The sequence below is a fragment of the Mya arenaria genome, chromosome 5, assembly GCF_026914265.1.
Source record: "Mya arenaria isolate MELC-2E11 chromosome 5, ASM2691426v1".
NCBI classification, from domain to species: Eukaryota; Metazoa; Mollusca; class Bivalvia; order Myida; family Myidae; genus Mya; species Mya arenaria.
Genome location: NC_069126.1, coordinates 55,270,889 through 55,297,080, shown reverse-complemented (window position 1 = coordinate 55,297,080; position 26,192 = coordinate 55,270,889). Strand labels below are relative to the sequence as shown.

General features: G+C 33.0%; 2 protein-coding genes across 2 annotated transcripts; both read left to right on the top strand.

Moving 5' to 3' along the window:
• Window positions 1-11,202, top strand: LOC128235800 (hemicentin-1-like). The gene is made up of 10 exons (XM_052950595.1): window positions 1-25; window positions 1,108-1,443; window positions 2,413-2,703; window positions 3,487-3,798; window positions 7,518-7,814; window positions 7,926-8,304; window positions 9,398-9,432; window positions 9,664-9,945; window positions 10,404-10,712; window positions 10,941-11,202. The coding sequence occupies exons 1-10, from the start codon at window positions 1-3 to the stop codon at window positions 11,051-11,053; spliced, it is 2,379 nt and encodes a 792-aa protein (XP_052806555.1). The 3' UTR covers window positions 11,054-11,202.
• On the top strand, window positions 11,073-25,847 carry LOC128235123 (uncharacterized). Its single transcript, XM_052949868.1, has 7 exons — window positions 11,073-11,249; window positions 17,788-17,934; window positions 19,705-19,744; window positions 20,726-20,814; window positions 21,241-21,256; window positions 23,064-23,140; window positions 23,439-25,847. Exons 1-7 carry the CDS (start codon window positions 11,207-11,209, stop codon window positions 23,492-23,494), a joined length of 468 nt encoding a protein of 155 aa, XP_052805828.1. The 5' UTR covers window positions 11,073-11,206; the 3' UTR covers window positions 23,495-25,847.
• The last annotated feature ends 345 nt before the right edge of the window (window positions 25,848-26,192 follow it).

The window sequence follows — 26,192 nt, the reverse complement described above, 5'->3', positions numbered from 1 at the left end:
ATGTGCTTGACTAAAGGTCCAATAGGTTTGGTAGAAACAAACCGCTTCCACCTGGGCAAAAACCTATATCCAGATTTACTTGCGTATCCATTTACAAAGATTAAAGATATAAGGGTAATCTATTCCCTCTTATTAACTCGAGAATCTTCATTTTATGTTTTGTCGACTTTAGATTTCCGTTTATAACAATATTTGTCTAAATATGAATATTCGCTTGCATTTTTTTCAGCTGAATTAATGATGATCACATCTTCTGCCCTTAAGTGTAAAACAATCTTGTTGTGACCATTTTTGTAAAACTTTCTCTAAAACATATCTTATAGTCTCCATTAGCACAATTGTTATTCAATATCTTATTGCACTTGTAGAACGTTCAGCTAACAATGTTGTTTACCTAACTATCTATATACAAAATTATTTTGAGTCTGTGTTCCTACACAAAATAATTCCTTACATAAACTCAGGTATACTCTTTCTAATTGAACACGTTTTTGTTATTCCCATACTTCTGAACCATCTCTAAAAAATCGGAAAGATAAGTTTATCATACATATATAATTTGTACTTAATTGGTTGGAATTAATTGAAATGTAGGGTATTTAGTAAAAACAACTCTTCAGTTTGAAAATCATAGCTTTAAGACCCTGTCCTAATGATCACATAACTAACGTTTTTCTTAGAGGTGTTCTCCAGTGTACCCACTAACTAAATTTAAACGAGATATATAGTTTGGGTCCTAGAAAGGGGCGCATATCAAATGTTTACAGCAGGTCCTAGTCCAGCTTTTTCGAAAACATATTAATGTGGTACTCGACACATCTTAAGAGCTTTAACTCGGTCTACAGTAGTGTTAGACCATGCTTCATTTGAGAAACAAGTGCATTTAAACAATATATCAAGTATGAATGGACATTGGCCGATGGCAAAATGTGTTTGTACTGATTAAGAAATACATGACACAGGTTTCCTCCATTTTAAACGAATGAAAAATCACTCATTATTGATGGTAATATCCATTTGAACTCTTTACGAGTGAATAATTCTACGTTTTACTATTATCAAAATATCACAGTTCGCAGACTTTAAAGTAATTAAATACAATTTCAGTGCCAATATCAACAGTAGTTTTGACATCACCGACAGAGACAAATGTCACTGTCAACGCGGGCTCATCGAGGAAATTCACGTGTCGTACATCTGGGGGTCTTCCACAACCAACGGTGGAGTGGTATAAGACGTCTAGTAGCAGCTGTTCTAGGAATGGCGTCAAGATAATGAATTCCATATCCAGTTCACCGTCTAAAAGCTATGGTCTTATTCAGGTGGAAAGTTCACTGTTATTCACAGCATCCAGTTTGGATAATAATCTCTGGATTTGCTGCGCGGCAAGTAATATCAACTCCCAGTGGAAACTGTCAGGAACGAAGCTTCTAGACGTAAGATGTAAGCTTTTTATTGAAAATGGAATATAGTAAAATCCTTTATAATATATATTTAAGTTATGATGGAAACAACGTATGCTGGTCGTTATTTATGTTTCTACGAATAACGCACATACCATTGTATGGTACCAATTTGCACAACCAATTGATATTTGAAATAATTTAATCTTATTTAAGTATGCCATATTTGTATTTTCACCCCACTTGGCGTTAACATTCAAACAAATTCAAATTGCTCTCTTCTTTCAAAGATACTTTCATTTGTGACCAAACATTCTGTTATATTCTAATATGTACAACCAGTTCGTTTATAAACGCATCTATTTACCATACGATATAATGAAAAGACAATGCAAAATAAATTATATGTACACACGGTGGTCGTTTTGTATTATATTTATACAATTATTCCCCCATGTGCAGTGCACTAAAAACATTAAAATATGTCTTCAAAACTAAATATACATGACAAGCAAACACAAATCGAAATTTAGTTTTCATCAAGATCTTGTTATATTTCCAATTTTAATTTAATTAACACAACAACATTTACAATTCATCGATATTTTGCCAAGTGACTGTATGTATCGTGTGATAGGACTGGTTTTCAAAACGAGATCTTTGCAAGTTTTTTTTTTCAGTTCTTTTTAAGGTTTTGTAATCTAAAGTAAACAAAACGGGTATAAATATTTTTCTAAATCGCCCTAAGTAGCTCACATAAATATTTCAATTCAGGTAAACTCACGTATAATCATGCTATCTTGGTATATGTATTTCGGATTCTGATACCAATAAACAAATCTAACATAATTCTAAAACACATAAACATTTTATAATGAGGCAAAACTTCGCGTTTTTAAATACACTTAGCATTAATAACAACTGAAAATTTTGCAAAGCAAGAGTCAGTCTATTTTCAAATGTATTCTATTCAATATGAGATAACTTACAAATTGCTATTATTTTGAAGATCCTCCACCTAATCCGCCAGTGATTGACGCCTTCAACACAATAACTGACTACCTGATGATAGAGAATAGCACTGAACTGCTGACATGTAGGAGTACTGGCGGAAATCCTCTTGCCAGCCTTGCGTGGAGCTGTTACAGCGGCATCCAGTCAAACCCTAACATTAGCGGCGGTTCAGTCAGTCGCTCTGTACAGTTCACAGCGCGGCGTAACCAAGACAACACGTGCACGTGTACTGCCACACATGAGGCGGGACCGTTGCAACAGGCTACATTGGACGTCAATATTATGTGTAAGTATAACTGAATGGCGTAACTGTAGCGTCACTGATGTTGCAACAGGCTATATTGGACGTCAATATTATGTGTAAGTATAACTGAATTACGTGACTGTAGTGCAACTGATGTCAAAATGATTAAACACGACTTTGCCATGCCATGCTATTATTGTGGCGCTTACAAAGTCAAAAGCCCTGACGTTTTCGGCCTGGTAATGGTTAACCTAACTAGAATTACAAAAAATATATACATGGCATAGAAAGGTACAACTCAACTTGCGTCAACTATACTCGATAGTAGCATTGGCTTGTCCCTGATTATAAAAGTTTATACATTTGTATATTTAAACTTTTCTCTCCTTTTAATGCAATCTTATATCAAACACATATTTAATTAGGCTTCCTTGGCTTGTTTATGACGCTTAGGTATGTTTTTGAAAATATCTATCAATCGGAACATTACTCAGAAAAAGCATGATAAATCAGAAAACCATTTTACACATAATTTATCAATATATCGTACATACCATTTAAAAGTGCAGATAGTATTTGTACAATGATGCTATTATCTTAGTACAATTGAATAGTTTAGTATGTACTCAAAATAAGGTATATGAATAATTGAATATGGAATATAAATTCTAAAATAGTATGTCGTTCGGACCAAAACAAACAAAATCGTTTACAAGAATAATGAACTTGTTGTCTCATCTTCAAATTACTTTTATTTACAACCTATTGATTTTTATTGAATTTATGGTACGGTAGGAAGTATTTAAAATTATATTTTTTTTACAGATACCCCTTCAACACCAAAATTCAAAGTGGACGGTACACAAGTGGGCATCGCGATTAGCATAATTAAAGACAGTGCTCAGACGGTGACGTGTCACAGTTTTGGAAAACCTAATCCATCTACAAACGATTTCACTTGGACAAAAGGAAGTGTCGTTGTTAGTTCAAACTCGGTTTTAAGCTGGACCGGCGGAATCAGAATTCAGGACGGAGGCAGTTACAAATGTAAAGTTAAAACAACGATGACACCTTCGAATACCAGCCAAACTCCAGTTACGACAGAGGTGTCTTCTGATGTCACCATGAATGTACTATGTAAGTTTCTGTAAAGAAATATATGGGATTTTCTGCTATTCGCCAGTACGAAGATGGAAAATCGAGTAATTGTGACAGACTTGGTGTCGCTTTTTGTAATGGCGTTGTCATCGGCTTTTTAATATGACGCTTGCCAGATACTATAATGTTATTAATTAGGTGATTTCATTTTAGCCTAGATATTTGTCCGAGGTTAGCTGTATTTGCCTGAGCCCGAAAGGTATTAGCCTATTAGATATTAGCCTAGATATTTGTCCGAGGTTAGCTGTATTTGCCTGAGCCCGAAAGGGCTCAGGCAAATACAGCTGACCGAGGACAAATAACTGGGCCAATATGATCTCACCTTTTTAATAAGTATTTTATTAATGAACTATTACCATTTTGGTTAAAAACGTTCTTGTAACTTACCATTAGTTCACATTAAAGCTGTATTCATCCCTTATTATTTCATGGTGTCTGCTTTTCTACACTTGACTTTGCTGATTTTGACATGCATCCATAAAGTGACATTGCACATACTTGTGAATAAAGCACTATTTATTGTAAGGTAGCATGTCTTTTCGTCTTAATTTCGTAAATCGTTTGCAAAAATGTAAAATGTTTCACCTTCGTCGTCCATTTTGTTGATATTGGCCGAGTGTGGTTGATATTGAGCGAGTTCTGGCATATATTGTCTTCAATTGTCTGGTATTGGAACCGCAATTGTCTCTGTATCTCGTCTAATACGTAATAGATGATTAATAAAATACACATATTTGGAGTAAGGCTGATAACTCTGGACTTAATATAGGGCGAGTTATGTCTCTTAATAAAAGAACAACCGCAGCGCTCGTGTTTTAATTGTATGAACAGTTTTGCAGAGAGCATTTAAGTTGTTAACAGCTTTATTGTAATTGTGAAGTGGATATGAATCTACAAAGATATTAGAGGATATTATCTAAAAAAAAAATCTTCAAATATTGTCGGAACACGTTCCGCTTATGCAGGTTGTAGCCACATTTAATAAATATCAGAAGCACTTTGATATTACGTTGGAAATTCTCTCTTACTTCTTCCAAACAAAAAAAAAACAATATTTAGAATAAATAAATGAATAAATGTTCTGTTTGTACAAAATACAATTAGCAAAAACGAATTGTGAAATCAGCTTCTTGGGATTGCGTTCTTTCGTGCGATCAAAGATTCAACAATCCAGAAACAGGCCGGGAATAAATAATCATGTGAAACTCTTACTTGTTGGTTAAACACATTAATTAAATGATATGCTAAAGAATATTGTTAGCTTTTCAAAAAAGTGTTATTTTGTTTTTTGTGTGATGTGGTAAGGTATCACCCGAGACAACGTGCGGATAGTGAATGTGCTATTCATAAGAACGATGAACATCAAAAAATGATTTCAGATTCAAATCATGTTGGTTTTGCGTTGAACTGTATATCATAAGAATGGTTTGGCTGGTTGGTGGTATGAAACTGTTGTTTCAAATTTATATTCAGAGCTTAATGACAAACTATTGTGAAAACATGCTTATTAATACAGTTTTGTTTTATCGGAGGAAAATGTCACCTGAAAATTAGTTAAAATAGTACTCCTCTTTGCTCTCAAGTAAACACTGGCTCTGATGAGGCTTATATTTTTACCCCTGCCCAACCGAACCTTTTTTGTCGGGGCATTGTTAAGCGTTGTCCGTCGGTACATCATTCCATCCGTCCGTCCGCCCTTCCGTCCACTTTTTTCTGATTGAAACCATATCGTGCTACGGATTGTTCAGTTGATGACTTGGTCAAAATGTCGGCCCAAAAATACTCACCGCTTGTAAATGAGGTTCACATGGGGTCAAACACGAGATCACTAGGTCATATCTAAGGACAAACTTTGGAACACACTAGAGACATTATATTTGGTCCAACTTTATCAGAACGTTATCCTTGATCAACTCTAGCATTAATGTGTAACTCAAGTCAAGCGGTGACAAACACTAGGTTTCTATGTTAAAATATGGAAAACAATCAAGGGGTTATATCTATATTTGGAACACAGGAAGGACATTATATTAGGTCAAATATTCATGCAATTTGATCAGACTATTTTTCTTGATCAATTCTATGATTTATTTGCAACTAAATCATCGGGTGTGAAAAACAAGGTCACTACGTCAAGTTAAAAACAAATGTTGGTAGCATACTAAAGGCAATATTAATCAAATTTAATCAGAATGTGTTCTTTGATAAAATCAATATCTACTTTGAAAGTTGATCACATGAGGTAATTAACTAGGTCACTATGTCAAACCTATCAACACTCATGTCCAAAATTAAATATTGGAAGTGTTTAGTCAAACTTTGTGAAAAATGATGTCAGGATGTTCCCCTTTATGTAATCTAGATATACTGTAAATGTGGGTCAAATGGGATCGAAAACTAGGTTATTTGGTCAACTTAAAGAAAACTTGTGAATAAACAGATACAATATATCCGCTCAATTATTTATGAAACTCAATCAGAATTTGCATCGATGAAGTTTTTGCTTAATTTCAAAACTATGTCACATGAGGTCAAAAATTAGATCACTAAGTCAAATCCTGTAAAAACCTTAGACACACTCTAGATGCTATATTTCTGCAATATTTCTAGTCCAATTTGGCCTTGATGAAGTATTTCAATCAGTTTGAAGCTGGGTAATGTGGAGTTTAAACAATTACAACCAACTCTAGAGGCTGTATTATTGCGATATTTCTGGTCCAATCTGGCCTTGATGAAATGTTTTATTAGTTTTAAAATCTACCTAATAGTAAGTCCTAGATAAATGCTACATTATATACAATATTCTTTTATTTCAAATTCACCAATTCATATACAAAATCCAATGTTTATAATAGTTCATCACTCTCCATTCATATTGCCTGTTTTGATCGGAATATTTGACCTACACATAATTTCCACGCCATCTACTTTGCATAAGTACGGGTGGGTGTATCAGTACTACAAATTTGCTTGTTCATTTTGTGATTATTGATACATGTTGGTACAAGTGTAAGTATATGGCCATATATTCGAGTTTAAACTCCAAGATCACTCGTCTTCCAATGAGTTCGTGTTTCACTGACCTTTCAAAGCTCTTTATTCTATCATTCATCGGTAAATGTCAATATTTGGTCTATTTGTGTACTTTAAACATTTTATTTACTGTTTTTCGTTCAGAGTCGTTTGGGTTTAGTTTTGATTATTTGCCTACTGACCTCGGCCTTGTAGTTTTCATTGTAAACTTTGTATAACATAAAGATCTCACAGATTCAATTTGTTTTGGGAAACAACTTAAAGGGTTTCATTACAATGCATGCAAATAATTATATACATATAATGAAATTGTCGTTTTTTTAAAGATTCAATAACAAAAATATATATTCAGACTAAAATAAGGGTCTTGTGTTCAAGGACACAAGACCAGTGCTCTGCTCAAAATATCATTGTTTTTAAAGATATATTTGTTTGAATGTGTTCCGAAATTTAAAATAAAATACCGATAAAACATAATCTATACATGAGCTGTGGAATTTATTGAATAAAATACAATTAGGCAAAATGAATGAATATTATTGGTTTGTATCATTGTATTTATTATCTTTTGAAACTTCATTCTGTATCATGATGAAAAAATGTATCATTTCTCCATTTATACTAAACTATTGCATATTCATTAATGTAAACTGCATGCCTTGTAGACGCCCCGTCCACACCAGAAATACGAATGAACCCTTTGAGTGTAGACGTGATAACGGACAAGATCACGGTTGTGATTAACAGGCAGTTTGAGTTGGCGTGCAAGGCGACAGCCCATCCAACCGCAAATTACAGTTGGACAGGCGGCTCCAGAACAGATCATACACAGATTCTACAGGATACCATTACAACAAAGACAAACACGTCAAGGACATGTACAGCCCATAATGTGCTGAAACCGTCCGTCGGAAATGAGCAGACCCCATCCTCATCGGATTCTATAGCCGTGAATATAAATTGTAAGTTTTATTATTTAAAGCCATTTTACAGAACATAACTGCTCTGCATGTTTATGTACATGTGCTTATGCCGACATAACGTATTATGTCAAATATGTTGTATAAATTCAGATCCACCCGAGTATGTTACTTTACGGCACACAATAGAAAATGGTAACATAGTTTTATCCAAATATAACATCATGGAAAGCGCAAACTTGAAGCTATTTTGTGATAGTCAAAGCAACCCATCATCATCATTTTCCTGGAAAGGATCGAACATATTGCACACTGGAAGTGTTCTTCTTCGCAATAATATAAGCAGATCGGAGAAGGGTCATTTGTCGTGTACGGCTAGAAATACGATGACGCATATGACCCAGCTTGTGGAAGGATTGTCGTCTGCAAATATAACTCTAAACATTCTCTGTATGTATATTCTTTATTCCTGTTTTCCCTGTGAGTCGACAATATTTATAGTTCTCAGATTATACAACATGTCTTTTTTTTAGTGGTGCATTGTATACTTAATTTTAATATTATTAAATCGTAAACTAATATTCGTACACCTTGAGCTTTCAGTTCACTATAATTACAATAAGAAGAACGAAGATAAAAGTAATAGTTTTTATCCAATAGATTATCAAACACGAGATCTAAATTGTCAGTCATCATTCATCCGATAGCTCTAGCATATATAATTATAAGAAAGTCTACATTTTTATTCTTACACATTGAATACATTAAGTACAGCACAATATTAATACAGTAAGCGATCATTGTTTTGGATTTATGAGTGCAATTTACCTATGCCGAAGTGTAGAATGGATATCATTAAACAACGGAATCAAAATTTCTCGAAGATGATAGAGATTTCTGGAAAGACACTGTAATTTATGTTAAGCCGATGACGATTTTTCTTTAAACTTACAATCTGAAGTAGTATTCAACCGAGATGATCTACTTTAATATGAAATAGTCATTTTCAGTCAATCTTCATTTTATCATTCATTTCATCATGATTCGCCAGAACGAAAGCGTATACAAGAGTTAAAACAATTCAATTGTTGCTTTAAACAAGTTAATTTTGGGGTATTTTTTTCAACGGTAAACATAAAAGACAGTATGTAATGTTCTATTTTAAATAAATTGTATGATAAAATTCGTGTCTTTTTAATTACAGATCAATACCAAAACGGGTAATATCGGGTTATAAATAAGGTGTCTTTTAAATTGGTATTTGTTTTTGCAGCAACAAACTATAAACTACAGCGTCAAGCTTAATATTCCACATTTGTACATGTAAAAGAAGACGAACTGTAGAATCCGCTTTTAAAACACTGTATGATCTTATTACAAACAATTTATAAATTAAACTATCACACATTATTTTAACTAAATAGCAGTTACTGTGTGTGACATGAATGTAACGACGATCTTAAAGAGTGATACAATTTGCACAAGGTTATCAGTAAACATGATAGTTGTCTCAATGCAAGTCATTGCCGTCAGTTTAATACACCATTTTGCGATCCCTGCGATGAATGATTACCACTGAAATTACAATATTCCAATTAAGCTGTATATTCGTAATATCATTGAAGCTTGAAAACCGAGTTTGTGATGGTTTTTGATAGCGGTAAAATAATATCACGTTGATGAAAAAAGTGCCGACAAAGATGCTAATATCGCTACTGTTCAAACGGCCGTTTTTATATTACGTTTAACTGCTTAGAAATGTTTTTTGTCAGCCCCGCGGTTGGATTATACCAGAGAGGTTTTGTAAACGTTGAGTGAATATAAACAATGAATATTTTCATAAACCGATGTCTTTAAATTCTGAAATAATCATTTTATGTTTACACACTAGATTCGCCACGGTTGCATCAACTTCACATGCTTAGCGCCCTGGAAGGTGAACAATTAACTCTAAAATGTGAATACGAGCCAGGTAACCCAACGGAAACAACAGTTGTAATTGCTCGGTTAAACGACCGGATTACCTGGACCGGAAGAACACATACAATTCCATCGCTGAAGAGAAGCGATGCTGGTATGTACAGTTGTACAGTTCGTAACATCATGCAGCCAACGGGACAAGAGAACGAAATCGTCGGAGAGGATACAGGAATTTTCCAGGTTAACGTATGGTGTAAGTGTTTATATTGTGACACTTGAACGCGATTTGGGTGAGATCTTTGAGAGGTAGCAACGTATTATTTGTCATAATCCGTCTGATTCCACGACCTCAAACGAATTATGTTCCAAAACAGCCGAAAAACATTAGCTTAAAGTATTGAGTTAAATTTAATATGTCAATTATATTTTTGACACGCATGCCTTGCTCCGAATTTGAATACATGTTGAAAGTGCAAATGAGAAATCTAAAAAATATCGAATACAAAAATAGTTTTATTTTTTTGTATAGTACAAGATACCTGTATGACTGTAAACAGTTTAACACTCCACCTACATATCATTTGAGAAACGAAATGATACAACCAATAATACCTTTAATATAACGAATATACTGAATGACAATCATTACAAATTTTTATTTTATATGCTTCTTTAATAACGTTTATAAACATATGCGTTTGTGTTCTGCAGACAAAACTTCTGTGTCCAAGTTTGGTTTAACCAGTCATCCCGACGCGATTAATGTTACTGTTGATGAAAACACAAATCTCAACTTCTACTGTGAAGTTGACAGTAACCCAAACTCCACCATTATATTTGGAAGATCGGACAGGCTACAGGACAACGCTACTCTAAAAAGGACCGACGGGTTTCTTCATCTGGCATTTGATGTTCAACATGCTGGCTGTGTTGATACAGCAAGTTACTATTGTCTTGGGTATAATATCTACACAGAGATTGAAAAGGCACCAAGGAAACAAATGAACGTTTATGTTCGATGTAAGAAACCAATATTTTACATGCATTATTGAATTATGATTCTCATTAAAACAAAATTAGACACATACAAAAAATAAACTTTGAATTTAATGTGACATTCTGCCTAGGATTTAATTTTGTGTGAACTTATCGATACATTTATTAAACAGGTTTTTATTTTTATTCAGAGAAAGGCCTATTTATTATTTTAAAGCACACCCATAATCTTGAAGTTATACATTTTCCAAGGTTCACCAAGAGCATCAGGAGGTCAAAAGGAAAGCAAAGTTACAGGGGTCATTGGCGGCAATGCAACGTTTACGTTTCATATAGTGGCATATCCTGTACCAAACAAAGACTGATATGTATGGTACAAATGGAATGGGACAACGTATTCTCAAGTTCACAACAGTGACAAATACACCATCAACAATGCCGGTTTATCTACAACATTCACCATCAATGCTATTGAAAAGGAAGATTTTTCAACCTATCTGCTAACGGTGTCCAATGGAATGAATCCAGACTTCAACAAAATTTTCGACTTAAATCTTCAAGGTATTTAAACTTTGTTTATTAAACATTATATGCTTTATTAGCATGAAACACTGATTTTTTAAAAGAATGGACTATTGTTATGACATTTTGTATACTTTTTATAAAACCTAGGAAATGTTCAGAACTGTTTCATTTTTCAATATTGATAACAAATGATTTTTTAATGATTTTTTTTTAAATCAGCACCAAACCTGTTTTAAAATAATGACTTATTTTTCAAGTCGAAAACTGGTAAATTGGCCAAAAACAGCTGTAGGATGTTGTAAACAAGCTGTAAAACTGTTATCTGTTATTCTTTCATTTACATATGGATGAATAAATCCTATTGTACCATCTTTGGAAAGGAAAAACTGGTAAATAATGTCTAATAAAACACAATAAATGATACCTTTTATATGCGGAACATTTGTAAATTGTCGACTTGGAAAACAAATGTACTTGTACTTGCAGCTTGCATGGACTTTGCACTATTCAATTTTGATCCTAAATGTTCCTATATCTTTCAAAATAAGCAATATATAAAAAAAACAACAACATTTTCTGCTAGTATCATGAATTTAAATTGATAAAATGCGTCAGTTCTGATTTAACATATAGTCATTATGATATAGAATATATAATGAATAACTCTTGTTGAACGTTTAAGCATTAATGATTTAGTTTTATAAAACTAAAATATTACAATTTTTATTTCATTAAACTGAAATATGATACAAGTTCTTTTAGATAACAAAAAAGTCATACATTATTATAGTTTGCAGACAAAGGTGGTCATTATTTGACATACTATTTCTTTTACAAAAAAAAATAATCAGTTTCAAATTCAATCAAACGAAAGTAGATTCATTGAAACACATCCCTTTAAGCAGGCTTATAAACATTTTATCCGAAAAACACGACTTCCGAAATCTATACACACTTGAATTTTCAGGTTTTTATTGTTTTTGAGTAGTTTAGCAGTAAAGAAATCAAAACAAGTTTTTTTTACAAAAATATGCAACATATTACACTAGAGCGTACTTACTTTTATATAAACCTTTTTACTTTTAAGCCTGAGGCCAATAGTTTCTTCTTTCCTTATGCATCCGACCAGGTTTATTTTAGGATTAAAATTCGACATGTTGCCTTTTATTTGGGTATGTATGGTATGCAATGGGGCTGTTCAAAATGGGTGGAGTCCGAAGTACATTCATTTAAATCTACATTTCTGCTAAAATGAATTGGTTATTCAAGAGCATTTTCTCTTTTCTTTCTCTCGTTGTTCTCAACGGTGGGTAAACTAAACAGCTATCGTAACCTAATATTATACGACAATGAATGCACAGATAAAATAGTTCCTTATTTATATGTTTATTTTCTATTTTTTCAAGGTCAAGAATATTATGAATACGTATTATTGCATACAATGTGTGTTTTCGGTCCGTTATCGTGGTGTAAAACGCAAAAACCCGGGCGTTATCGGTAGAAAACGTGCATTATTCAGTAAATTCACGTGCCGTTAATGCCCGGTTTTTTGTTTTACATATGCGCTTTCAGGGCCCGCATCATAACAATGAAGGCTGAGCGACCTGGTTTCTGACTGAAAGTTGGTCAACGATGCAAACTTTTGCACAAAAACATATTTTAGAATATATAATGCAGCTGTATACAAATACCAAAACAGGAAATAAACCACAAAAGTCATATAACTTACATATTTTCTGCTGAGTTGTCTTTTCCTGGCAAGCTGATGTGTTTACCAAATAGTTTTTTCTGCAGTTGTTTTGACTATTAAAAGCACTAAATTATGTCTAAAACGACTAACTCCTCCGAACTTTTAGTTATTTCTGTCTATTTTATTCAGAACATACGACTTATATGGACATGATTCCATTATGTCGCATGCAATGAACAAAGAAATTTCAAATATTTATTCTCTGATACTGAAGATGCTGTACATTTTATCAAGAACATGTTTACAAAATGTTCAGGCTTAATTTAGTTATCAAAAAAATAATGGTTAAGGTAGGACTGAATAGGTAATTAATTGATTACCCAATAGGTATTGTTTGTAAATAATCCCAGTAATCAAGTCAATTTTCGTAAAAACAACGTTTTCAAAACGAATGAACACTGCAAAAAAATGGCGTCGAAACAAAATGCAGCTGCTGAGGTATGTTGCGGCCCGAATCGAGCTTAATGTAAAACTTTTTCAATGACATCAGTCATGACGTCATACAAGCACCCGTTATAGAGGTTATTTTGAACTAAATGTTTTTGCATTTTCGTGACATTTAACAGCATTTTTAAACACAAACGTTTCTTCAACTGTTCCATCCATCATGAAATTATCTACATTAAAATCAATCAAATTATCTTATTTTGTTTTAACTGCTTTACTGCAGATTACAGTTTTGCATGTTGCCAATAATTGTACTACGATTTCATTTAAAAAATAGTTCCGTAGTAAATATGCCCCGCCCGTTGGTATTATTGCGCCCAATGACAGGACAGAAGTATCGAACAAACGCACGCGATATCGATGGGAAATGCCATTGCACTTTATACAGAAATAAAGTGCAATTGATAAACAACAACCATCGTTAAGGAATGAAGTGTGGATGTAAACGTATAATAGTGAAGTTTGAATAATTTACATCCATTGAAGTGCATTTTTTGCATTTCTTAAAAGAATGCGTATAAAACTATACTTTTGCCTTGGTACAGAATCTTTAACCTCTTTATAACAAGATCCTATTTTTTGAAAAAAAAAACTAATTTTCCAGTAATTCTTGCATTTATCAGAATATCGTGCACCCAAAAAATCATTTTAATAAATCATATATTTAAGTATTAATTTTAACCATCAGTCATTCGTTTTGTTTTAAAGTATTGTTTTAACACCTTAAAATGACGTAAATGGACCACTAAAATCCGTGCAATTTGTTGCATGTTTTTGGGACAGTGAAAATAGTGCAAATTTTAGGTGTCCCCTTTGTGGTTCATGGTGCATTCATACATAAACCTTAATCTAGTTAAATCATACTAAAATAATACATACATTTGTTTCGAACGCTTAAACGCAATGCAATATGTAATAAAAACGCACTCTGTAACTTGGGTAATAATATCTATATAATAACATCTATTCGTCGCCTATGTGCAAGAAAAGTGACTTTAATATATTTACCGTTTAACGTTCACAAGTTCGCATTACAATCCTAGATATGGTTTAGAGCTATATTTTAGAAAAAGTATGATATATATATTTAACAAGAAATTTAAATGTGTTCTTAATATGTAAAATTAATTTGATTTCGTTAAGGAAAATTCATAAAATAATTACTAAATATGAAATAATTTGTTTTTCATCACCTTAACAATACTTAACATAAGAGTAAAATAGATAATATTGATTTTAAGAAGGTTTTAGTGGGTGAAGTAACTATTAATTACTGATAACAAGATTGAAACAGTGTATTTAATAGCTGAAAACGCAACAATATTAAATGATTGGTGAGTGCTTAATATTTCTTGAAATCTACTGTCGTCTCATCAGATAGAAATGTCGGCATGCATTCATTATTTTTGGCACATCAAAACAATTAAACTAATTATGTGAAATCTTATTTGGGAGTAAAATTGCATCTTCAAAAGCAAACTTAAGACACAACAAAATGCTTCAAATTTCAAAACATTATTCTCCAGAGTATAAATTATTGTAAGTGAATTATAGAACTTTAGTTTAAATGAGTTTAGAAAAAGTACAAGAGAAACAGAATATCAAATGACCCCTTTTAAGAAAATTAACTTTTTAATATAAAGCAATTTATTAAATCGGTAATTATATGTAAATAATTCTGAAAGAGTCAGTTACAGTTCTTCTTGTGGCAAATTGATATATCACAATAACACATTGCTTTTTACCAAAACGAACGATGCAGTGATGCAACAAAAAGGATTTGGAATTAATACATAGGTATAATGAAACATTCTATATGCAACTAACGTCGAACTGAATGGATATATTATATGTAAATTCGTATTGTTGAAACTATGCAGTAATTGCCTGAAACATTCTTAAGCGTATCGGCTTTTGCTTTCAAGAAATAATGTGAATGTTAGAGTAAGCTATAAAGTATACGCATGCAAAGGATATCAACAAGCTTAAATGTAAAAGGTTTTAAGCAGCTATTAACAGTGTTATCATCTCGAATGTAATAAAACCATGTCACGAACAAACGTTTTAACAACGTGAGAAAACACGGTCATTTTGAACACACCTGTTTACTTTCTTTGGTCTTAATTTTCTTGAATTTATTTTTCGAAAATATTTGAAAACTGAGAAAAGATTGGAACGTGAGTACTGTGAAGAGTAACATTAAGGAGATGCCCAAATTTCGGTACTTGCAACTACAATTATGAAGGTGTAATGAACAGGACGGAATGAAAACAAAATGTATGAACACGAGTTTGAAAGAACGAGTATTTATGCGTCTCAATTCAATTCAAGCTATAAGTACTAACATTGACCTTGAGCGTTTTAGAACATCCCACAACCTTACACACGCTGGAAACATTTTGACGTCATCAATAAACAAATGTCAGTCAAAACAAAAGTTTGCCTTTGTAAAACACAAGCCTCTGTAGTTTATTTATTACAGATGTCCCTCAGTGTCCAACTGGTTTAACATATAGTGCAACGACATCGTTTTCAGCTACCATCGGGTGGATCAGTCACTTTAATGGTGGACTTAAGCAAACATTTATTATTTTGTACAAAATGATTGAAAGTTCGAAATACTTGGTTCTAACGGCAGATGAACTTGACCAGAAGATACAGTACAAAACAATACTTACAGGATAAAACTATGATTCAACGTATGAAGTCATTCTATTTTAAGAAATGAAAAAGGAAACTGTAAACAAAATACTTCTCTCCAATTCGACACTGAAGTACTTGTCGGTACGTAACATATCAACCAAATACAAACATATACACTACAGCTATGAATGGTAATCAATGACGTAGATACACTAACTTTGTAGCTATAATTGTTAAATTGTTAAACAGTTTTCTTTTGCAAAATTCGACATGCTGCACTTGTAGCCATCATCGTTGCGTTGTTGAATAAAAATATTTCCGTCTCTTTCGGGTACTGTTAACTTATTGATTAATATTGCTTTATATGGAATGAAATGCAATGAGGTCGTGCGAATACTTCTTCCACCTAAACTAATAAAATTATACTATGAACTTAATTCAGTAAATCATAGTACAGTATCAATGAAAAGTGCACGTTGTATATAGTTCAACAAAATAAGTCGAATAAAATAATTGAAATTGTCCTTGGTGTAGATCAAATATAACTGAAATAGCAACGTCTTCCTAATTTACATGTTCAGTTAGAGTTAGTTTCACTGAATGCTTGAACAAATTTTTGTGTTATTCATTCGCAGAAAATTTAGTTTATTATACAGTAGATGCTCGAAAAGCGGTATTATTGCTCGTCCTTTCAGGGGTGCAATGTTAAAATCATACAGCGAATATTCGTTTAGCATAACCGAGGAAGTGTTAAAAAGTCCACAAACATTCCTCTCAACTGATATAAAACATTTATTGAGTTGCTATTTCAGGCATCGGTTGATTCGAATAAAACCGGTCTGTGTACGTATTTGTCTACAAGTCAATGAATTACATTTTAATGTTTGAATGCAGTAAATGCACGTCTTACGCACAGGTGTAAGATTTAGTATCCTAATGAAACTATAGAGCACTGATCTGCACTTAATTAAAGCTGCACTCTCACAGATTGAACGTTTTGACAACTTTTTTATTTTTTGTTTTGAAACGAGCAAATTTTTGCGTAAATATCTGCCAACCAGTGATAAAAGACTGCTGACAAAAGATCAGATCGCAGCTTTGCATATTTCCGTCCCAAAATTGATGTTTTATGCACTTTTAGCATTGGTTTGCAGATATCTACGCAAAAATGTGATCATTCTAAGACAAAAAATAAAAAAGTTGTAAAAACGGTAAATCTGTGAGAGTGCAGCTTTAACATAGAGCTTCACGTGAGTGCCAGTAATTGATCCTCATTTGTCATGAAAATAACCCCTTCGCATACATAACAGATCCAGTGCTCTGATTTTAAAATTATTTCACACATTATTTGCTTGGTTGAGCTATTTTTTAATAACATTGCTACGATGAACGTTTACATATTTTGACAGAAATATTGCTTGGATGATCTACTGAACAAATTACTTTGACAACATTGGGTTAATGAAGTACAGGAACAGGAAGCCTGAATTTCAAATAAAAGCAAAATCAGTGAAATGTGCCGTTATTTACTCTAGTCCAATCTTTAAACAAATCCCGAAAAATTCAGATATCGGCATTCCAAAGAAGTATCAGATATGTTCAAAATATATATTTTCCTATAGAGGTTAAGATATTAATCAGATGGTGTTTTCTTTCTTGGCAATATTAAATGTTTACTTGCAAGATAAGTTTGTAGTTGTTTACATGCTAAATTTTGCTATTGTTAAATTCTAGAATCACCACCTGGAACCATTGGATCTATAGTTGGTGGAACAACTGCAGGGATAGTGGCAGCGATTATTCTGGTGATGGTTGTGGTCTTTGTTTTGAGACGAAAATACAACTTTGACTGTTTGTGTTCATTCAGGGTAACTCGGAAAGGTAAGATTTCAAGTGCGAATATTTGATTTAGAAAAAAGCACTTGTATAATATAATATGATACAATTGGAATTACAGGATATACTATAAATAGCCAGCATATCACATAGAATGCTAGTTTAAGCTCATTCTTTTTCAATCAATTAGAGTTTTGCGCATTGATGATCTCACGTTATACAATCAATTTCTCTCAACAAACACACGAGTTTATAACAAGCCCCTTTAAACGATCGTTCGATGGCCTACATATAAATGTTTTATTCCTATGTCTATTCAAAATACAACGGATGCTTGTCAATGTAATGTGCGACTTTTACTTCAAAATGTTTTGACTTTAAACAGTTTTTAACCAATAGCATTGTGAATCACGTTTAAAACTACCGGAAATGAATCACAGCAATCAAATCAGCTTTTCTGAATGAACCGGCGCTTTGTCTCGCTACCAAGATTCACTTTTGACACTGATATCAAAGCGGCACTTTTACTACGTGCTTAGTTCTCCATGAATTTGCACTTGTGACCCTCAAATAATTGAGTTTTTAATATACAACTTTTAACACCGTGCAGTTGTATCTTATAATACGAACCCTCTATAAAGTGTGTTTGTTGCGTTCAGGGCAGCAATACCAACACTAGAAATTCCACATACAACAAAATCACAGATGCAACTTTAGCAGTAATTGGGGATCTAGAGTGTATTAATCGTTCACGAAGTTCCTACGACTTGCATATTCCGAGAATCGACGTCAGATGTATTGCTCCACCACAATACGCGCAGAGACCACGTAACCTCGCATCTCTGACACGCATTCAATACCGTTAATTGACAATGAACCAAAAATATATTCCACCTACTGCGCGGAGCATAGTATGACAGATAGGACGAGTCCATTATTTAGAGTTATACTTGTAGACTATTTCGAGTGTGATTCGAAGGGAAACAGTTATGAACACTGCCATGTTAATTATACTCATATATAACAGTTAAACACACTAAATGATTAAACGCTTTATATTTCAAAAATCATCACATTAATAAGTTGTACATATATATCTTAAAATGAAATAAAAACACCCTAGTCTTTGATGAACAATAGTTATGTTAAATGTAAGTCTTTCATAAGAATTTTAAGCTTTATACGTTTTCATTTACGTACAAGTTATATCAAGTTTTAACTAGCCTCAAATAATTTTGTCATACCCAATTTTATTAAACACCGAACTCGCAAATAACATCAATATGTCCTTTGGGTTGAACGCTGCCATAAGTTTGACACGATATACTTAAGTCTTCAATGCGATTTAGGCAACACTTTCATGCAATATGTAATCAGTGCTAAGCAATGTATGTGCAAACAATCAAACTAACTTTTCATCAATATTACTCTTTCTTTTAAACTGACATAGACGTTTACTTTGCATCTACGAATGAATTCTCGCAATCTTACATCAAACGCATACACTCTGCCAAAATACAAGTTGAATAATTTAGATAAAATTAAGTGGTCTTATCGTCTCTCCGTGAAAATAAGCAGATTTTAACTCGGATAAAGGTCAATGAGCTATTGTCCTGATAGAGCAGCCCAATTCAGCCACTTCTAAACAATAATTGGAATTTCAAGAGACTGAGAGAACATTTTCAAAGTGCTCTTCTTATTAAATAACATCCAACTTTACAAACGTATATGCACTAGTTATAAACATGAATATACATGGAACAAAGAATTGGAAAATTCACCGAGCTATAAATCATTATTGATATTCGTTTTCAGATCTGTTTCATGATGCAAACACAGATGAGACAATAGATGCGTAAGTCACCATTTTAGCGAGTAAATACGAAGTAAATACGAAGCAGATTTACTATTAACACTGTATGCCCGTTCAGCTGTCTGTTTAACCTCATTAACACACGTTGATATTGTCTGAATTACAATCCTTTTATTCAAATGAAGTATGTCATCTTACTTTTTATCTGAACTTTTCTAAAGGAATAACATGACTTAGAAGCATCGATATGTTACAAAAACCATATCGAAACGGAATTGTAAAAGATATTGGATGGATGTGAATGAAACTTCGAACAGCAATGGATGTCAAAAAGATATTGTGTTTTGTATAAGAATCAAATCTGTGTGACTAGTTTGTCACCAATTGGTCTTTATATGAAATGACAATATGTTGGTTGGAGTCAATACTGTTTAACCAATATAAAGCACCATGATCTGTGGTCCACAAGTCTCAATGTATATCCCATTATGTTAAATATGATTTATAAAACATAATCATGATCATCTTTGTTTTATCTCTACATATGGTATAGTCATTTTGCATACATGAACTATTTTTTTGGCAATTCAATATAACTTGAAAATTCGTGAGAAAACGATACGATCTAAGAGCCTTTGTTTTCTGCATGGGTTATATTTGCATACTAAAACCAATTGAATTTTTGATAACAGCATACCCTAAAAAGTATTCCTCTGTTCACTATGTTATAATTCGGGGTCCTTGTCACATCCAACGATGAATAAAGTGAATGCTTAAAACGTCAATTGTCAAACATATGCTCAAAACAGTTGGCAGATGTTGCATGAAATATTTTTGAACTTTTTCAGAACAATGCGTCTATGCATAATGAAAACTAATTTCCACCAAAGCAATGATAACACCGAACGTTTGTGGTGTATAAAATCGCATTAAACATTATTAAATGTTTGTTTTTTTAATAATGATGATATGAAGGCCCTATGACGCACAACAGATAACTGAAGTACCCTGTCACATTTACAGACAAGGAGCTGATACTCGTGGGTACAACCCAACTCAGACCTATGAAGACATTTCAATGGTAACGGATAAGTCCCAGTACGCTGCTCTGGGTAACATTTTAAACTTACTTATCTATAACGATTTTATTGTTTGCAAAATTTGATTTTTATTCAAGCATATTTTTGGTCATGAATGTTTCTACGCCAATTAATCCATCGGCAGGGTTAACCATTTCTCTGTGGCTGTGGCTTCATTGGGTGTGATTATATATAATATGTGTGCTGTTGTAATTGCACTGGTTCTATCAGAGCTTAATGAATGTCTAACAAGTATAGTCTGATACTGAATAACCTCGACTGAATTGTGTATGTTCGATTGTATGTCTCCTTTCTGTCTGCATTATCGATGGACATGGTAACTTAAAATGTGCATTTAAAGATAGTTTGCAATTATAATTATATAGATACATAATTATTCATGTATGCTGGTATACATACAAATCGTCATTTTGTTTTAAAATTTATTTTATTTTACAGATAGTGGCGACAAAGGGTGAGATAAAAAATGAAAATACTCCTTTGATAGTTCAGGACGTACACAAGTGTATGAATTGCAACATGGAGATAGTTGGCATTTTGTCTTTCTTTGAAATGTATTTCAACATCAAGGAAATCGTCAATCTATGAATTTCACAATGCATCATAAATTCGGCATCACTTATTTCTTTTTTGACATCTCTGGCGTTAATTGCGTTACTTATGTCATAGCTACTATATTATTTCTGCTGTTCATTTTTACTGATCCTATAACTGTTGTTTATGATATATCTATCATCAAAGTAACATCCAGTGTACACATAAATCTGACGTACATCGAATTACTCTTGGCAAGGGTTGGTGTGTCAATAAACTTTTAAGTTATGCATTAGTACAAATAACAATTGAATTGATTTGAGAGCTACATGTAGCAGAAAATGGTAAGTATTTTCAAAGTGTTGTTAATTTATTTAAAGTTAAATGGGAATCTGTGTACGTAACTTTATTTTACTAAATTAGATCTGACGTCCGGAGTGCATTACAGATCTTTGATTTCGGCAATGATATTTAATTGGAAAATGTACTTTATGATAGAATTTCTAGTCTGGAATTTATGTTATGTAACCGTGTCCAACGCTCACTTAAGCATACATACTATGTCTTTTCATGGCTCTGATACAAACAATCATCTAACATATAGCATAATTCCTCACACAGTAACTATTCAAAATATACACAAATTAAATTATCCTTCAAGGATCTGGCTTTAAAATGGTCAATTCAATTACATAAAATATCACAAATACGTATACAAAAACAATGCTATTATATACTTATTTACAACTTTTAGTTGGTGTCTTAAAAATGTATTGAACCTTAACAACTGACAAAACAGAAATACTCAGGTGAATGGAAGATTTTAAAGCGTTCCCCACAGTGACATTGGCAGCTTCTCCTCACACACTTCACACTCCTCACACTCTGATAGGCGTTAGCTGATTACAAAAATGCATTATCAAAAATATACATTTGACATAAATAAAGTTAGATCCGACTGAATTCTCAGCCTTCCAAATGCCAAATGTTCTGTGACATATCATTTTCAATGTTAAACCTCCAAATCTTTCTAAAAAAAGGTACAATAAAACAATATAATATCTTATATAAAAGTTAGAAACCTTATACAATAAGATTAACATATTTGACTAACTTGAAAGTTAACACTCTTTACCTCATTTGGTCACTTCAACGTCTCGGTGAACTCGCCTATCGCGAGAAACTTAATAATCACGTTAATCTACGGTAGTTAAGTTTCTAAACGACAAACGGTCGATTAAGATCTAGTCGCATACCACCGTTGCTATAACATAATATCCCGACATTTATGTTACAAATTACTGAACTACGTTTATACAAATTTATACAGTATATCTGTCTGTGTATTAAGTTTTACCGTAATCATTCAGCATAAAGCACATATAAAACAGTCAAACACAAAAACAAATCTTTAAAATTGTCAATGAAAGAATCAATATAAGAATAAGAAGAATATTTTAATATCGAATATCTTATTGCAGAAAATACAATCCTGTTCATTGAATGAAATTCAGTTATAAATTGTGAAATTCTCTTCACCATTTGTGCTCACTTCAATGTCTCAGTTAACTACTCCTGTTGAAACTATATTTATCTATTTAAATCGTCTTAACTGCAATCCCGACGTCGATGCAAGCATTGGTCACACTTAAGTTTTTGTTTTTGATTTAACGTTTTCATGCGATCGATATCGGGTTAAAATAGTTAACAAACATGCTTTGTTTCAGACTTGAAATTGTGCACGTGTACACGCCATTGGATGCGCATGGTTCAAAGACACATGTTTCCTACGAAAATGTCAAAGGTACAAGCATTGTATACATTAAATATAGGTTTTGTTAATAAGACAGGTGTTTCCCTTTTTCAACATTCGGGTTATCTGGTCATTGATGTAGAATTGTTTAAGTAAATATAAATTTGCTTTGAAAGCTATAGTTATAATTAACATTTTAATGTTTAGTGTGATTAAACAAGAAAATATAATGAGAATCACCCAGCATTGTATTCATTAGAGGTTGTATGTGTGCATTATGTCTTTGTTTCAATTTTAAAGCAGAATTCTTGCATTGTTTTGTTCTCATTGTTTTTTACTTGGTTAATAGATGATCCCGTGTACAACAACACCGTGTTAAAGAACCCTATACAGTCGGTGCTTTAGATAAGTTGGTGGAAGCTATAAAGCATGAGGCTGTATGATGACGTAAGAAGGAGTGAAGATTTAGGGGTGTTTTACTTTTTCTTTGCCTATGAATGTTTAAACTTCATTATACTGTAAAGCGATGCTGGTTCATTTTTTGTGATGGATTTCACAGCAATAATAAGTAGGTATGAAAATACCTAATAAGTTTATACATTCCATGATTAGTTATCAAGTGTGTGTTTATATATGTTATTTGCAAAAATCATTATCATTTAGTCCTTAATGCATGTTTCTGATATAATAATTTGTGGAGCCGCACCTGGTGATAATTAATAATAATATCATGAACATGATCCCTTACAAATATGTGTGAAAGTATCAATGATGTACATGCAAATTTATATTTGATATGCATTTCAAAAACAAGTTACGTCAATCCTTAATTGTCAATTAAATCAACTTTTTCCAATCGACACACTCAATACCAAGCACCAATGTAATGTCATTTCCTGTCGTAAATATGTTAGACCTTTAAGACACAAAATATTCACCAAAATTTCGAATTTCTCCAGACAGTGTGCATGTGATATGTATGTTTTTGACAATATATACTTATGTAAATTAAAAAAAGCTTCTTACAAAAGCGTTAATTTATTTTTCACAAACTCAAAAGTTATCATCATATTTCCGATGGATATATTTACTCATGTCTCTTGTGCTAGAAAACAAACAAATTACGTTCCGGTAAACATCAATGGATACAGCGAAGGTTTGGCACGGGCTACTTATGCAACTGTACCATGCGGTTTTGAACACCAAAATATCACATGTATATCCGGACAATAGATTACATAACGAATTTTGGGCATAAAATTGCGATGCCTAGACTAAGTCACGAAAATCGCGCTAGGATTTCGGCAATGCTAGAGTGTGGACGTATACAAGAGGCCATCGCTAGACGTTTAAATGTGTCTCTTTCGACAAGATCACGCTTATTACAGCAATTAAATGTATCACGAAATGTGCCAGAAAGGCCAAGATCAGGTGCACATCTTTTCCAAGGAACCCGGACTGTCCGAACATATATTGACTTAATCGTTGAACTAGTAGTCGTGCTGATGTTACGTCAACGCCCTCAGTTTCAGCAAAACAATGTCCGTCCTCATACAACCCGGCTTGCCTTTAAGTTTTTACACCTTAACTCTATAGAAACGCATCCGTGGTCGTCTGTTTCACCTGAATGCGACCCAATATAGCTCTCCGGGAAGAGTGGTACCGCATTAGCGTAAACTTTGTGCGCAAGTTGTGTTGGTTTATGGGGCGTTGACTAATGCAGTTGTTGCCAATCCTGAAGGTCATATCCGATACTGATGTAATGTAGAGACGATCATTATTACATTAAATTCATGATTGCTTCGTGACTTTCTGCATATTTTGATTACTATTGTATTACTCTTTGATTTATTTACATTTGTAAATCGTTTCGTGTAGGAAATTAAATACAACACTAGTACTACAATTGCAGTCTATTTTTATTGGAATCAGCTAAGGAAAACGAACTTAATCCATCATGTACAAAAAAAGATTTGACCTTTTTTAAAAAGAAACAACGTTAGTTTATTTTTTGAATGCTTAAATTGAAAATAAGAAATACAAAGCTGTTTACGAGTTAAAGTTTCCGATTAATAAGATTACTGTGGACCGCAACGCCATCTGACGTCGACACTTTAAATTCGAATTAAAATCGATATTGTTCTCTAAAATATGGATGTGCACAAGCAAAGACGGACAGTGTTGTTAATGCTAATAAAATAGGTGAACATGTTATATTGAAAAGTAATTTAATTATATACTTACCCCCATTTCACTGAGAGCATGTTAACATTTTGTGGGGCAAAAATATCATAAACTGACTGGATTTGCATTTGTCAAAATGCCATTTAGATATGCAATACAATATCCCACCTGGTAATTACAAGCACTAAGTGAATTTGTATTCAATATAAATAGGTTTTAAGATCTAAGACGATAGATTATAGCTTCCTTTTTCAAACACACATTTGTTTTCCTCACAGCCGGTGCGACGATATATCCATTTTTCTTGTATTTATTGATCGTAACTTATTTCTACTCGCAAGATGTCAGCTATTTGTTGCGTAACTTCCGCCGTATTTAGGTCAAGATCTATGTTTGTATCTGTATCTGTATCAATCATGTATATAGTGGCTCATCCTTTTGATTTGTTTATGTATATATTAAAAATCTGAAAGCTTCGTCCAGAGCCTTTCTTTGCATCAGTAGCGAACATTTTTAAGATGGCTGCAATACATATATTAATGCGTTTTTTTGTGTGGCGGTCACATGATTGCCCCTCGATTTGTTTGCATCGCCAACTTTTAGGGTGGCATTGCAAGCAATTTTCATGGTAGTGGCGTTCCGTTAAACTTTGGTTACTGTGCGAGTATAAAAGCGCCACGATGTTCGTTGGTAGGCATTCTGAGTCAACCATTTGTTTTTAGAGCAGAACCACATTAAGTTCGATGAAGTAATGAAGCTGATTTTAGCTGAAATAATAACGATACCAACATTAAAGTACGGCTTGGTATAATCTATACTCAGTAAGCATATAACTTGCATAATTTTACATTTATTCGTATTGTTACAACCGTTCCGTTTTGATAGCATTGATATATAGCATTTACAGAACATACTGTAT

Coding starts and splice junctions, on each gene's coding strand:
- LOC128235800 (XM_052950595.1), top strand. CDS start 1: ATGTGCTTGACTAAAGGTCCAATAG. Junction 1,444..2,412: donor GAAGCTTCTAGACGTAAGAT/GTAAGCTTTTTA, acceptor ATTATTTTGAAG/ATCCTCCACCTAATCCGCCA. Junction 9,433..9,663: donor TGTGATGGTTTTTGATAGCG/GTAAAATAATAT, acceptor TTTACACACTAG/ATTCGCCACGGTTGCATCAA.
- LOC128235123 (XM_052949868.1), top strand. CDS start 11,207: ATGAATCCAGACTTCAACAAAATTTTCGACTTAAATCTTCAAG. Junction 19,745..20,725: donor ACAGATGAGACAATAGATGC/GTAAGTCACCAT, acceptor TCACATTTACAG/ACAAGGAGCTGATACTCGTG. Junction 23,141..23,438: donor TTCCTACGAAAATGTCAAAG/GTACAAGCATTG, acceptor CTTGGTTAATAG/ATGATCCCGTGTACAACAAC.